At 38.7% G+C, this 13,509-nt stretch overlaps 1 protein-coding gene across 1 annotated transcript in view; it reads left to right on the forward strand.

The window, feature by feature from the left end:
- Positions 1-13,509, forward strand: part of CFAP54 (cilia and flagella associated protein 54) — a 399,494-nt gene that overhangs the window by 121,772 nt on the left and 264,213 nt on the right. Inside the window, exons 28-29 of the mRNA XM_088453676.1 lie at positions 356-523; positions 4,105-4,210. Coding sequence (XP_088309802.1) covers positions 356-523; positions 4,105-4,210 — 274 coding nt within the window. The remainder of the gene's footprint in view (positions 1-355; positions 524-4,104; positions 4,211-13,509) is intronic.

Consider the following 13,509-nt stretch of genomic DNA (forward strand, 5'->3'; position numbering starts at 1 on the left):
TACAATTCAATACTTAGTTACATTGGATGGTTTCCCATAGTGAAATGTTTGCTGTGAGCAATTACAGTAGTTAGGGATCTGAATAACCTATCTGTGACAGTGGAGAAACACTGTACATGTACTGCATTGTGACAGAGGCATCAATTACAATATCAATATAATCTGCCAAGTTTGACATGATGGTGAACTATAAATTGCATGTTTAGTCTACTTTTGTTGGCTTGTATCTCTTAGTTAATGCAATTCTTACCTAGAAAGTAAACTATATGAACATTTTCTTTTGCATATTTTTAATCGTATGTATATATTGTGCTATCTTATTAATTGAATTGTTGTTTTTACTTTATTTCTGTAGGTACTCCGTTCATGGGAAGAATATGAAGGGGCAATATCTGTAATAGAAACAGGGAAAAAGTTACTTGATTTGACAGAGAGTACATCTAGCATTGTACCAGCTTTTCAATCAAAATCATCTTGCCAAGATGACACAGTCAAAGCATTGAATGCCAGCAATAAAGATAAGGTATAGGATTTTATATTTGTTTTCGGACAGTTAAAAATAGTAACAAAATGTGTAGAAAAAACAATTTCTACACTTAATACACAAAACTTTGAGATGTTTATTTGAGATATTGGACTGAAACTATCCTGAAATAAGTTTGTAAAGAACTTTAATATAAAGGTTCAGCCAACATTATCTTCTTGCATCATTTTCACATGAGCCCCACATCACTACTCTGTGCTGCTGGGGGACCCTGCTTCTTCTATCATTTATCTCTGTGGCTTCCTGCTGAGCTCTCCTCCTAACATCATGATACTGCCCGAAACATAAAGCTCTGCCTTTACTTACACATTCACTGGCTCCCAAAATATCAGCACATTTCTTTGCTGAAACACTGGGTGCTGCTTGTAATATTCTAATGGTCCCAGTCAAACACCCATTATAAAACAGTAAAACACCCATTATAAAACACCCCATTTAAAATATTCTCATCTCAGCTGTACTCGTTATTAAGCCATTTTAATTTAACTGTTAAAGATTGACTTTTACAGACAAAAATAAGAGGTGAGGCAGTAAATCAATCCTTGCAGCCAGAGGGCATTAATATCATCTGAGGGGGACCTTGTGCAGCGGCCCCCTGCTCTGAACAGTGGGCACCTCAGCCCCACATATACTTACCTTGTGCAGACAAGCGTGTCCCTCCTCTTCCACGGCACCATATTCCCAGTGATATTTGGGAAGTTGGTGCTTGTGGACTAGAGAACAAGGGCTCTTGCACAGTGCCAGAACCTTTGCTCTCACTATGCAGCACCATCTTCCCAAAGATGTCACTGGGAAGATAGTGCCGTGGAGGAGGAAGGACCTGCTTGCTGGAAGAAGGTACTGTAAGTATAACTCTGGGTGCAGCGTGTGCGATGCGAGCGCCCCCTGGACCCATTGTAAGTATGCCTATGCTTGCAGCTTAGAATACATTAAGATTTGTTCACAGTTGTACACAAGTCCGTTTTGTGGACAGGTCTTGCAATTGTTCACACAGTACACTTTCCATTACCAACCATATGCAACTTTGAGCAACTACAGGCAATTCATAGTTGAACGCATCTCAGCCGCATCTCCACTTACAGCTGAGTGGTTGTAACTGGGCAGCAACTGGACACTCACATGTAGGCTAAGTGTTGATGGGGTATGTTGTTAGCGTGTTTACAGAGGTGAGTGTATGCAGAGATCTGTCTGATTTTAGATGGATCTACTTTCATACACTAATGTATAAGGGAAACTCATCTGTCTCTGAATACAGGCGATGAGCTGCCTTTAGTTTCAAGCATGAAAAGTGGCCGCCTTGTATAGAACTCTGCATCCAGCCTGTTGACTATTAAGTATTTTCAAAAGAACTGACTAAGGGCCTGATTCAGCAAGGGGCACATGTGAGAGATCGCACGGACTGGCCGCTGCAAGTCTATGCTAATCAATCTATATGCACGACATCTGCAGCACAAGGATGCAGACGCCTAGTAATACATAATGCCGCCCATCTCCCTTTACTCAATGCTCAATCAGTACACAGGATAGCGCAAACATCGGTAACATCGAGAACCATCGGACCCAGACGCACAATAGAGGATGACCTGACCTGGCTTCCTGCGTGCATTGAGTCATCCGCACTGCCGTAATTATGCACTCCCCCATAACGGTGTCCCAACGCACAGGCACGCCTGCATTCGCCCAACCACCCCCCGTCACCACCCACAAATGGCACTTCCTGTCAATCAGTATCAAAAGGGTCTGCGTATACACTGCGTGTAGTCTGCGTACCCTTAACTGATCGTACTGGCTAAAAAGTATCACAAATAAGTACATTCAAATACAAAAGCAACTTTTAAACACTAACTCTAACTTTTATACAACCAGTGTTTTTTGTAAGTCTTATCTATAGGGTTGCCCTATATACACAGCATAAGGGCAGTGGCTGCCAGGATTCATACAAAGTGCAAAACTTTTGTACTTCTGAGCTCTTTATACTTCTATTAAATAATTTATGATTTTCTCTTCCCTCACGTTTCCTTGCCACTAGAAGCCCACCCCCTTCTTTTGTAATTTTTAAGCAATTATTTAATTTCAGTGCCGTAACCAGGGGTGTGTGAGCAGTGTCTGGCATGGTACCTTGCAGCCTGTAGAGCCGCCTGGAGTATGCTTAGTACTTTCTGGGCATACCTCTTCTTGCAGGTCCTGGCAGCCCCGCCCCCTTAGCGTAACATTGTGACCTCACCTGTTTGGGGATAGGGCTGGCACAGGGCATATTTTAGCCCTGTTTCACTTTAATTGACTGGATAGACAGCAAAACCTATTTTTCTAAATTTGTTTCAAATCGCACACTTTCTGATTCCTTTGGGATTCCAGTTGCCGGCACAGAATTTATTAGCAAATCTTTTAGCTTTTAACTCCTTTAACTAATGAAAACAAAAAACCTATGCATATTTTATGTCTTTCCAGACCCCTTCCTGATCATCCTTAAATTACTTGGCACACACACACTCGGCTTCTTTTACTAAAACATTTGTACGGATAAAGACTTACTAAATTAAATACTGTTTTGACTTTAAGCATTTTGCATATGTATAGTAATGCAGTGTAGTAGGGGTCTTAAACATAATTAAAATAAAGTTAGGTAAATATAAGGAACCAGCAGTTAAGTGATGCAAATAGATTTTGATAATGGGATTCAAACATGACAGCTGGGAGGAAATGTATATATGTTTGCTGTAAAGGTAAAATGAGTGGATCTACATTTTTTTATAATATATTGAATTCTATTTTTCATGTGTATCATGATGCCTATTACCAATACAGTGATCATAGATATGATTAGCTGCAAATCTTGTATGTGTCCATAAAGTTTGTTGATACTTCTCAGAGTCTGATCACAATCTATTCTGATAGACTGCGGAAAAGAAGTAAGAAAATGCTAGTGATCTACAAGCACTAAGCCCCATAAGATCAGCCTGTTTACCCTAAGTGCCAAGCGACTGGATCTTACCGATTTGACAGCATGTGACTAAATTGAACTTACTTACTGTACATCTAGGCGCATCACTAGAGATTAGTGTCTAGACCTGTCTTTATATTTGCACCTTTTATTTATTTATTATTTATTTATTACCAGCTATTTATATAGCGCACACATATTCCGCAGCGCTTTACAGAGAATATCTTACCATTCACATCAGTCCCTGCCCCATTGAAGTTTACTATCTATATTCCCTACCACATCATGCTCATACACATACACACTAGGGTTAATTTTTGTTGGTAGCCAATTAACCTACCAGTATATTTTTGGAGTGTGGGAGGAAACGGGAGTACCCGGAGGAAACCCACGCAAGCATACAAACTACTCACAGTTAGAGCTATTGTGGGAATCGAACACAAGACCGCAGTGCTGTGAGGCGTTAATGCTAACCATTACACCCTCTGTGCTGCCCATATTAACCTTTGTTAATATTTAGCTGCAATTATAGATGTAATGATTGACAGCAGCATTAAGTTGTCTCTGCAACATACACTTTATTCCTACTAAATTGTCCAAATTGTCATTATTTTTAAAGGGATATGTTCCCAAAAAGTATCAAAAAAAGAAAGCATCCATTGCTGAAAAAGTTAATGAACATCTTTCCGTGCTGGAATATAATCTACTAAAATTGACAAAACCATGTAAGTAACTTTTTTATTGAGTTCTAGAAACATAAATGTAAAATATAAACCTTGTAATTGGTATAGAGCTTTGTGTTCAATGCCATGATTTTAAGCAAAACAAAAATATGTTTTTGAACTATTGTAGATTAAATCAACATTTACATTTGATCAAAAGGGCTAATGAATAGTTATCTAATAATTGTAATTGTTGTTATCATACACAGAATAATAATTGGTCTTGGATGCAGTAACTTATGCAAAAGAAAGAGAACTTAAGGGTTGTATTTTTAGGGTGCACGTGTTTCTGCCTTTAGAAATATTTAAGGTGATTCTACATTTCACTTGTGGTAAATGTTTGTCACTGGTTTTACTCATAGTCAATCATAAGATGAGCACTAAAGACCCTGCCAATAAACAGTGATAGGCATTTTCCACATTTCTCATATCACAGGTTATTTTACAACCTGGATTATCTGGTTTAGGCACATGTTACAGTTTTACTGCATTATGCAAGTAATATTAAGCATTGATATTATCTTCTCCACTCAAGCTTAAGTATAAAGTCTTGAAGCTTCTGATTTTTTTTCCCTGTAAACCAGACATTACAAAAAAAACCCACAACATTTATGTGATGCAATGCTTCATTCTATTCATTGGAGAGCTAACAGTCTAGTTTCTGTTGGACTAGACCATCTTGTGCCTTTCTTTAAGGAAATATACTGAAAGTTTTCTCAAGCCAACCTCCATTGAGAAGCCATATAACTTTGTATTAGAGCAAGTGTTTACTAATATTATCAAGAGGATGTCACATTTAACGCTTAAATACAGCTTTGAAATGTATTTATTATTAAACTGTAGTTATGATATCACATCTTGCTATGAATGCCTATTATAACAAGGTTTGGGACTGGTATATTGGTAACAGCCATCCTACACATTGGTTGCCGACTTCACAGGCAAGTTGCAAGATCGAAAATAATATCTTTGTTTGGTTTAACTTAAAGATAATCTACTGTCTCGAGAGCAGAGATGACTTGGGATCTTATATATGGCATAATGTGCCTGCAAATCATAAGTATATTTGTAATGAACAAGGTCTTATTATGCCACTGTACAGAAGGCGGAGGCTGCATGAATTCATGCTACTGCATACTACACATATTTAAAAAAAATAAAACTAAATAGGTTGAAATTATATCTGGGAATGTATACAAGTTTGTTGGACATCAGTTGGTTAAAAAAAATATGTGCTGTGACATTATTATTAATAATAATAATAATAATAATAATAATAATAGTAGTAGTAATATTCATTATTTTTAAATATTATAACCAAACATTTACACTCTTCATAATTTTATAACACATGTTCATTAATGTGTTTCTATAGGTATCCTAATCATAGTAATTTCTATTTTGAGAAGTGTTGACATATTATATTGCAATGCACTTACATTAATACAAAACCTAGATGGAAATGTAGCATGATTTAATGATCGTACTTGCATGATTTGTTGAATATTTGTTGAATAAACTGCATTCTGAACTAGATAACTGTAATAAAATAAACACATTTATTATAAACACTTCTTTTATATATTCTACCAGGCAATACCTTGCTATAATTTCCTTAATATTCTATACATCTTAAAACAAAGGACAATATCAAGCTATGGGGACTCTTCTAAATGTAATTAGCCAAACTTGTGGCAATTAATTTAACAAGTGTATAACTAAATCAATGAGATATGCATCTTAATCAGCTAATTATGCAAGTTGGTTGCTGAAGCATATGATAAATTAATTAAGTCAGTTTACAGTCTAGTCATTAAATTATATAAAAAAAAATTAGGATAGATTTAGATTTTAATGACATGAGACTGAAAATAACCTCAATATTTTTCTTTTTTTTTTCTTTTAATAAAATGCTTATAAATCTTGTGCTGCAGTCATAAGGCAAGACTTTTGTATTTTAAAAACAAAATCGGGCAATTTAAGAGTTTAGAGTTATATTTGCCTAATGAGGTGTTTACACTGTAAAACTATTTTATGTATTATTTCAATGAAGATATGGAATAAAAATGCATTGCAAATGTTTCTGACAAGAGTGCACCATTTCAAACATTATACACATGAGTGTGTACATACCTCTTGCTTCTAGGAAGTTCCACCTTGTAAGCACTATTTGTATGTATATATGTATATATATATATATATATATATATATATATACACATATATAAAAAAATAATGAAATTGACTTATCGAGCAACTTGATATTAACAATAAATGAAATGTGCAAAGATGCCAACCTTTAGAGTGACTTAGTGAGAAATAAATATGTGACCATGCCAATCATCAAAAATAATGATTATCTATACAGGTAAAGTGCTAGTGTTTATAGGTATGTAAGTGTGCAAAAAAACAATAAAGTTAAATACGTATGTCTCTTGAAAAAAGTGCTAATGTGCCATAAATAAAATACTATACAAAGTTCAGTGTAAGCATGAGGAAAATTTCATAAATAACGAAGTGCATGTGCTAAAAGTTCTAAAAACATATATATATATTTTGTTGATTTGTGAATATAAATATATTAAAATACAACCTTCAACACAAGATGAGTAATTAATATTGCACATAAATATAGACACAAAAACGTGATCACAGTATAAGAGCAAATAGCGAATAAATAAAAGGTCAGCTTATCTGAAATAAAAGAGTACGTTTCTATAGTTTATGCAGCAAGAATCAAAAGCTCCCTTGCTGCATGAACTATAGAAACCTAGTGTCTGCTGGACTTCTTCAAGGAGAAGTGACGAAACGCGTTGGTGCTTGCACCTCATTGACACTTTGATCCTCTTCATCTGAAAACAAGATAATCCTTTAATCTGTTTTTAGAATTTTTTATGAATTTTTATGTATTTAAAGTCTACCTCATCCAGAAATACTGTTTTTACTTTTTTATTTATGTCTCTTGTTTTATTTTCTTAATATATAAATGTATTTCAATAAATGTATATCTTTTTAATGTATGTGCTTGTGATATATTTTATCGTTTATGTGGCCAATAACAAGATTTATCATTAGTTTTTATTATCGTATTTGAATTTCTGCACTGTTAGCACTAAGCACGTTTACCCTACCTGTGGCACTTTAAGGCACTATGATCTGATTACAAGGTTCACATCTCATTTGTTTATATGTTGCTGACCACCTCTTATTATCCATTGGATTGAGCTGACACCCCATTGTTGTTGGGGGGGTGCCTCTTATAACTTTTTTTGTTGTAACACTCAAAAATTATTTTATTGTATTTAAATGTAACACTTATAATTTGGTATATAACACACACTGGCGCTACAAAACTTCACTAGCTACCTATATATATATATATATATATATATATATATATGTGTGTGTGTGTGTGTGTTTATATATACTGCATATATAAATATAATAAACTGTAGAAAATATATATACAGTATATATATATATATGTGTGAGAGAGAGAGAGAGAAGCAATATGCGGCGGCACTCATGAAAAAAACACAATGAGATGGGGCTGGATAAAACCAAAGTTTCAGTGTAATGACATACACTTTTGACGGGCAGCCTCATTGTCTACTTGGAGGGCACTGGACCATTATACTGTTACATGGGGGAGTGTTGCTGCATCACCACTTTTGTACACATATATACAATATATATATATTTACATACAGTAAACATACATACAGAAAAAGAATCAAAGGGCGCCACACATAAAATATAAAGTCTCAGTACAACTTTTTATATATCTGCGTACCACAAAGGGAAAATCTGAGTGCTCATCATTCCATGGTGTTCATCTAATTTTTATTTTATTCCAAAACCTTTAAAGTGTAATAACGTGCCCAGCTAATAATGGTTTATCTGGGCATATATCCTTTACAGAAACAGGCTATCACAAACTGATGACACTTATGAAAGCTTACCAATGTACCTCAGGAGCTTTTTGATGGATCAATGTACACAAACTGTGTTTAAAGCACAAAATTATTAAAAATATAGTATAAAATTACCTTCAGGCTGTGTGTGTATGGTGTATATGAAACATAATGAATTTCATGTATGTACGCAAACTTTATGTGAGACACAAAATTATTGAAAATATTGTATAAAATTATCTACAGGCTTTGTGTATAAGGTGTATATAAAACATAAATGATTCTGTGTTTAGATTTGGGTCACATTCCCAAGATATTTCATTATGGTATGCAAATATTCCAAAATACGGAATATTTCAATATCCAAAACACCCCTGGTCCCAAGCATTTTGGATATGGGAGACTCAACCTGTAATATAAAATAGCATAGTTTAGTATTTTATAAATCAAATATATTTTATTCAGAAGTAATAAAATGCCTGGTACATAAAAACAGTATAGAAAGGCTTATCTGATAATAGTAGAAGAACTCCTGGCCAATGAGTACCCAACCACCAAACAATAAGTCCACACTCCAAATAAGAAAAGCAATGTCACCAAAAAACATCCTCGCTTTGTTTCTTCCAATTAGGACTTCTTCAGGGAGTGTGGGACAGATTTTCACTTGCTCCACCCACAAACCCTTCCCCCACGCTAAAAGTGTGCAGATCAGGCCAACATATCGTCCGCAACGGCAAATGTGTACCCACTATGGATGATCCTGCGCGCTCCTGTGGTGTTGTTCATCGCATCAACAGCTTAAACTGCATGCTTGCTCAATCTGTCAATCTGATGATTTACCCCATGCTACTAGATGCGGCTGGTGAACGACATATCATGCAGTCGTTCACCACATTTTGCGTTATGACGGGCTGTACGATATGTCGTTCGACACAATGTGGGTCGCCTGGGTACACATGTTGTCTAATGTGTACCAAGCTTAACAGCTCCCACTGTGGGGTGAAGAAGAGATGGGGCCATTGGAAAGTGTGGCTTGGGTAAGTTTAGGGTGGTGGAGGGGAGGAGGGGATTTCTGCCTTAGCATCCAGAATTTTTTCTATCAGGCTTCATAGAATTGTCTAAGCACTGCTTTCTTTTATTTGTTACCTGAGGTAAGGTAGTAGGGTGATAATGGGCAGGGGTGCCATAGGGAGGCCTTGGCCAGCTGTGGAGGAGAAATGCCCCCCTCCATAATGCGTGCCATAGCTTTGCTGCGGTGCACATATTATTTTTCTCTTTTTTCAGAATTGGTGTGACCACACCTCTCATATATAGTCATGCCGCTTGTATTACCTGTCTTGTCATATGTCTCAGTAGCCTTGATTATTGGGCCCCAGGAACACCGTGATATTGTTGTAAAGACTATTACAGATCCTTCTCCATGTTTAACTGTTAATACTAGGCACTCTGTATTATAGTTTCTTTAGTCATTATTACAATCTAATACCCAGTATTATAAAAAATGGAAAGGGTGAGGTATCTGACCTTGTCATGTTTCCAGTCATTGGATAGCCAGTTCCTGTGGTCATACTACCAACATTTTTGCTTCCTAGCATTATGGTCTGCGATGAGTGGGTCGGTAATAGAAACTCTACTGTAGATTTTGGTTTTTTGAAGTTCTTTGAACAGCATCTTCCAGAGGAATATTAAGAGCTGCAGTGACCTGACATGCAGTACTTTTAAGTTTTTTTTTTTTTTTTACAAACCTTTCAATGACAGACAGTCTTTTCCAGATATCTAGGTCTTTCAGCTTTCATTTTTCCCATCTTTTGTAAAGGCTGTCATAACGTTGGACACATTTCTTCTGGATGAGTCACAGTTATATCATAAGCTGCCACCGGTAGACATGCGCCAACAATCTATCCTCTTTAGAAATCAGATAAGTCTGCATTTCCCCTTTTACAGGTTAAATACCTTTCATAGATGCCAAATATGTATATAGAGTATGTTACAGTTTTGTATAAGTGTTAAAAACAATAATTACACAACTTTTTTTATTATTGCAATAAGATATAAGTAAAATATTGGGAGATGTATCAAACCTTGGAGAGCTAAAATGGAGAGAGATAAAGTACCAACCAATCAGCTTCTAACTGTCAGTTTACAGGCTGTGTTTGAAAAATGACAGCTGATTGGTTGGTACTTTATCTTTCTCCACTTTATCTCTCTCCAAGGTTTGATACTCCTCCCCCCTAGTGCCAGGATATAGGGTATTCACATTATTTTGTCTTTCATCTGGTATTTCCATTGTGAAATTATTTTTGCTACATACAGATGTGTCCTCATACAGCATTGCTGCAGTCGCGCCAGATAGCTATTCTTGGCATGCCAGGTTCCGTGTGACTCAGATGCAACAAACCACTTCAAGAAACTGCCGTGATTAATTTGCTATGCAACGCTTGTCTTTCTGTGTGGCACTGAGCCTGAATCGGTATATGAAGTGCTATGATGCAGCTGCCTCATCTTTTTTTATGCCAAGTTCTAGTTTTGCTTCGTGTACAGCAGGGGTGGGGAACCTTTTTTCTGGCGAGTGCCATTTTGATACATATAACATTATTCGCGGGCCCAATCCACAATCACCGGTGATTACAGCAATGCCAGGAGCATCCTGAGGATGCTCTGGTCATCCGTAAGGGCAGTAGAGTGACTGTCTTAAGCGCCCTAACAACACTCCAGGAGGCACTGCTGCATAGATTCTGGCTGCAGTGTGCCATTCTAGGCACCCTACTAGCCAGATGAGGCTAGCAGAAAAAAATAGGGCCAGACCAAATGATCCCGCGGGCCTTATACGGCCCCCGGGCCTGAGGTTCCCAACCCCTGGTATACAGACTCAGACGCACACAGATATACAAAGATGATAGGGACAAAAAGGCACTCTGCGCAAACGGAGTTGCACGGGACCTGACTGCTTACTTGCACCATGCGTCTCGCGCCACATGGCGTTTTAAGTCTAGGTGTATGAGGACACATCTCTATATGCACAATTTATGCCCCTTGAAGCTCATGTCACTATCTTGTTTTGCAACACAAATAGTTTTTCTTTCTTTTGCATTCGGGCACAATACACGTGCATGTCTATAATTCACCCTTATTTAGCTAAGAATAACCCAATTCAGTCCAATGCCAGTAGAATAATTTGTACCGCCTTACTTCCAATATTTTAGGCATTGTTCCAACACAGATAAACTGGCACAATAACACAACATTAACCACTTGACGTAGCAAAAGGCTTTGTCATTTATTTAAATTGAATTTATACTGCATAAATCGTGCACTTAATTGGATATGCCCCATAGGGAGGTACATTTTGTTGCAAAAGCAGGAGCGATCTGGGAAACATGCAGCTAGCTCTCTCTCTCTCTCTCTCTCTCTCTCCTTTTCTTTTTTTTTTTTCTTTATTTATTAGGGATGAGCGGGTTCGGTTCCCTGAGAACCGAACCCACCCGAACTTCGTGCATCCGGGGCGATCCGACCCCAAGCTCGGATCTCCCTGTCTGCCCGGATCCCTCTCTTGCCTCCAGCGGCCATTTAAAAAAAATGCCTTTGCCTTTAATGGGCAAAGTGCTGATTGGCTGACAGCCGTCTGTCACGGCTCTCAGCCAATCAGCATTATGGTGCTCATTTGCATGTAACACGGACTCGTGAGATCCGTGCTACATGCATCTGTGTGATTGTCAGTGAGACCCGTCTGTGCTGCTGTGTATTTCAATGACACAGATGCACGCACGGACCAGGATATCCGTGCTACTTGCATCTGTGTAATTGACACAGAGCACTGACGGGTCCGTGAGATCCGTCTGTGCTGCTGTGGTAAAAAAAAAAAAAAAAAAACCTGTGTAAAACAAGAAAAAAATGGCGTGCACCCCCCCAAAAAAGAGCAACCAGCCCCGGGCATTAGTGACCCAGTGCTGGGTGTGCTTAAATACAGGGGACAAACGACGTAGGGGTCCCCTGTACTTAAGCACAACCAGCACCGGGCTAGTCAGAACCAGCGCTGGTTGCCAAAATAAGGGGGACAAACAACGTAGGGGTCCCCCGTATTCTGCGCAACCAGCTCTGGGCTCTGATCCGGTCCTGTTTCTGGAAATACAGGGGAAAAATATGAGTAGGGTTCCCCTGTATGTTCCAGAACCAGCACTGGACTTTTTCTAGCGGGGGGCTGATGCCACAGCCAGGGGAGCCCTTTCACAGGGCCCCCCAGCCGCAGAATCAGCCCTGACCGCTAGTCAGCCCAGGCCGGGGATCTCTGGAGAGTTGGGGACCCCCCCAATAAAGGGGTCACCCTCTCCAGGGCACCCCAGGCCCAGGCTGATAGCCCGGGGCTATCCCCGCCACCCCTGGTGGCGGTGGGTTGATATTGTGGTGTGGTGTAAATAAAGAATATCAAACAGTCTTTACAAGTAGAACTGCAAGTCCCAGCAAGCCTGCCCCGCATGCTGGTACTTGGAGAACCACAAGTACCAGCATGCAGGGCATTAAGGGCCCACTAGTACCTGTAGTTCACCTGTAAAAAAAAAAAAACACAGGACACACACACCGTGACAGTATAAGTTTGTTAAACATACATACATACACACACACACGTACACATACTTACCTATGTAACCCTGTAGCATCGGTCCACTTGTCCGGTAAAGTATCCATAGGGGACCTGTGAAAAAAGAACATACTCACCATCTCCAATGCGAGGTTCTGTCCTCTTCGTTCCAAAGTAGGCATCCCCGGACTTGGCAAAAAAAAAAAACGAAAACCCGATGCACGAACTTAGTACTGTTCTATAGAACGGTACTTCCCGAATGAGAGCTTAGCGGCGGGGTATCAACATGGAAACCCCGCTGCTAAGCGTTCATTGGCTGAGAGAGGTCATCTCCCGACTGTCAGCCAATGAACGGCTCCCTCCATTGTAGTCAATGGTGGGAACCGCAGGGTAAACTTTAATAACCTTGCGGCTCCCACCATTGACTACAATAGAGGGAGCCGTTCATTGGCTGAGAGACGGGAGATGACCTCTCTCAGCCAATGAACGCTTAGCAGCGGGGTTTCCATGGTGATACCCCGCCACTAAGCTCTCATTCGGGAAGTACCGTTCTATAGAACGGTACTAAGTTCGTGGATCGGGTTTTCGTTTTTTTTCCGGGGATGCCTACTTTGGAACGAAGAGGACAGAACCTCGCATAGGAGATGGTGAGTATGTGTTTTTTCACAGGTCCCCTATGGATACTTTACCGGACAAGTGGACCGATGCTACAGGGTTACATAGGTGAGTATGTGTACGTGTGTGTGTGTGTATGTATGTTTAATAAACTTATACTGTCACGGTGTGTGTGTCCTGTGTTTTTTTTAAACATT

The sequence above is a fragment of the Taudactylus pleione genome, unplaced genomic scaffold (assembly GCF_031769625.1).
Source record: "Taudactylus pleione unplaced genomic scaffold, aTauple2 ptg000040l, whole genome shotgun sequence".
NCBI lineage: Eukaryota > Metazoa > Chordata > Amphibia > Anura > Myobatrachidae > Taudactylus > Taudactylus pleione.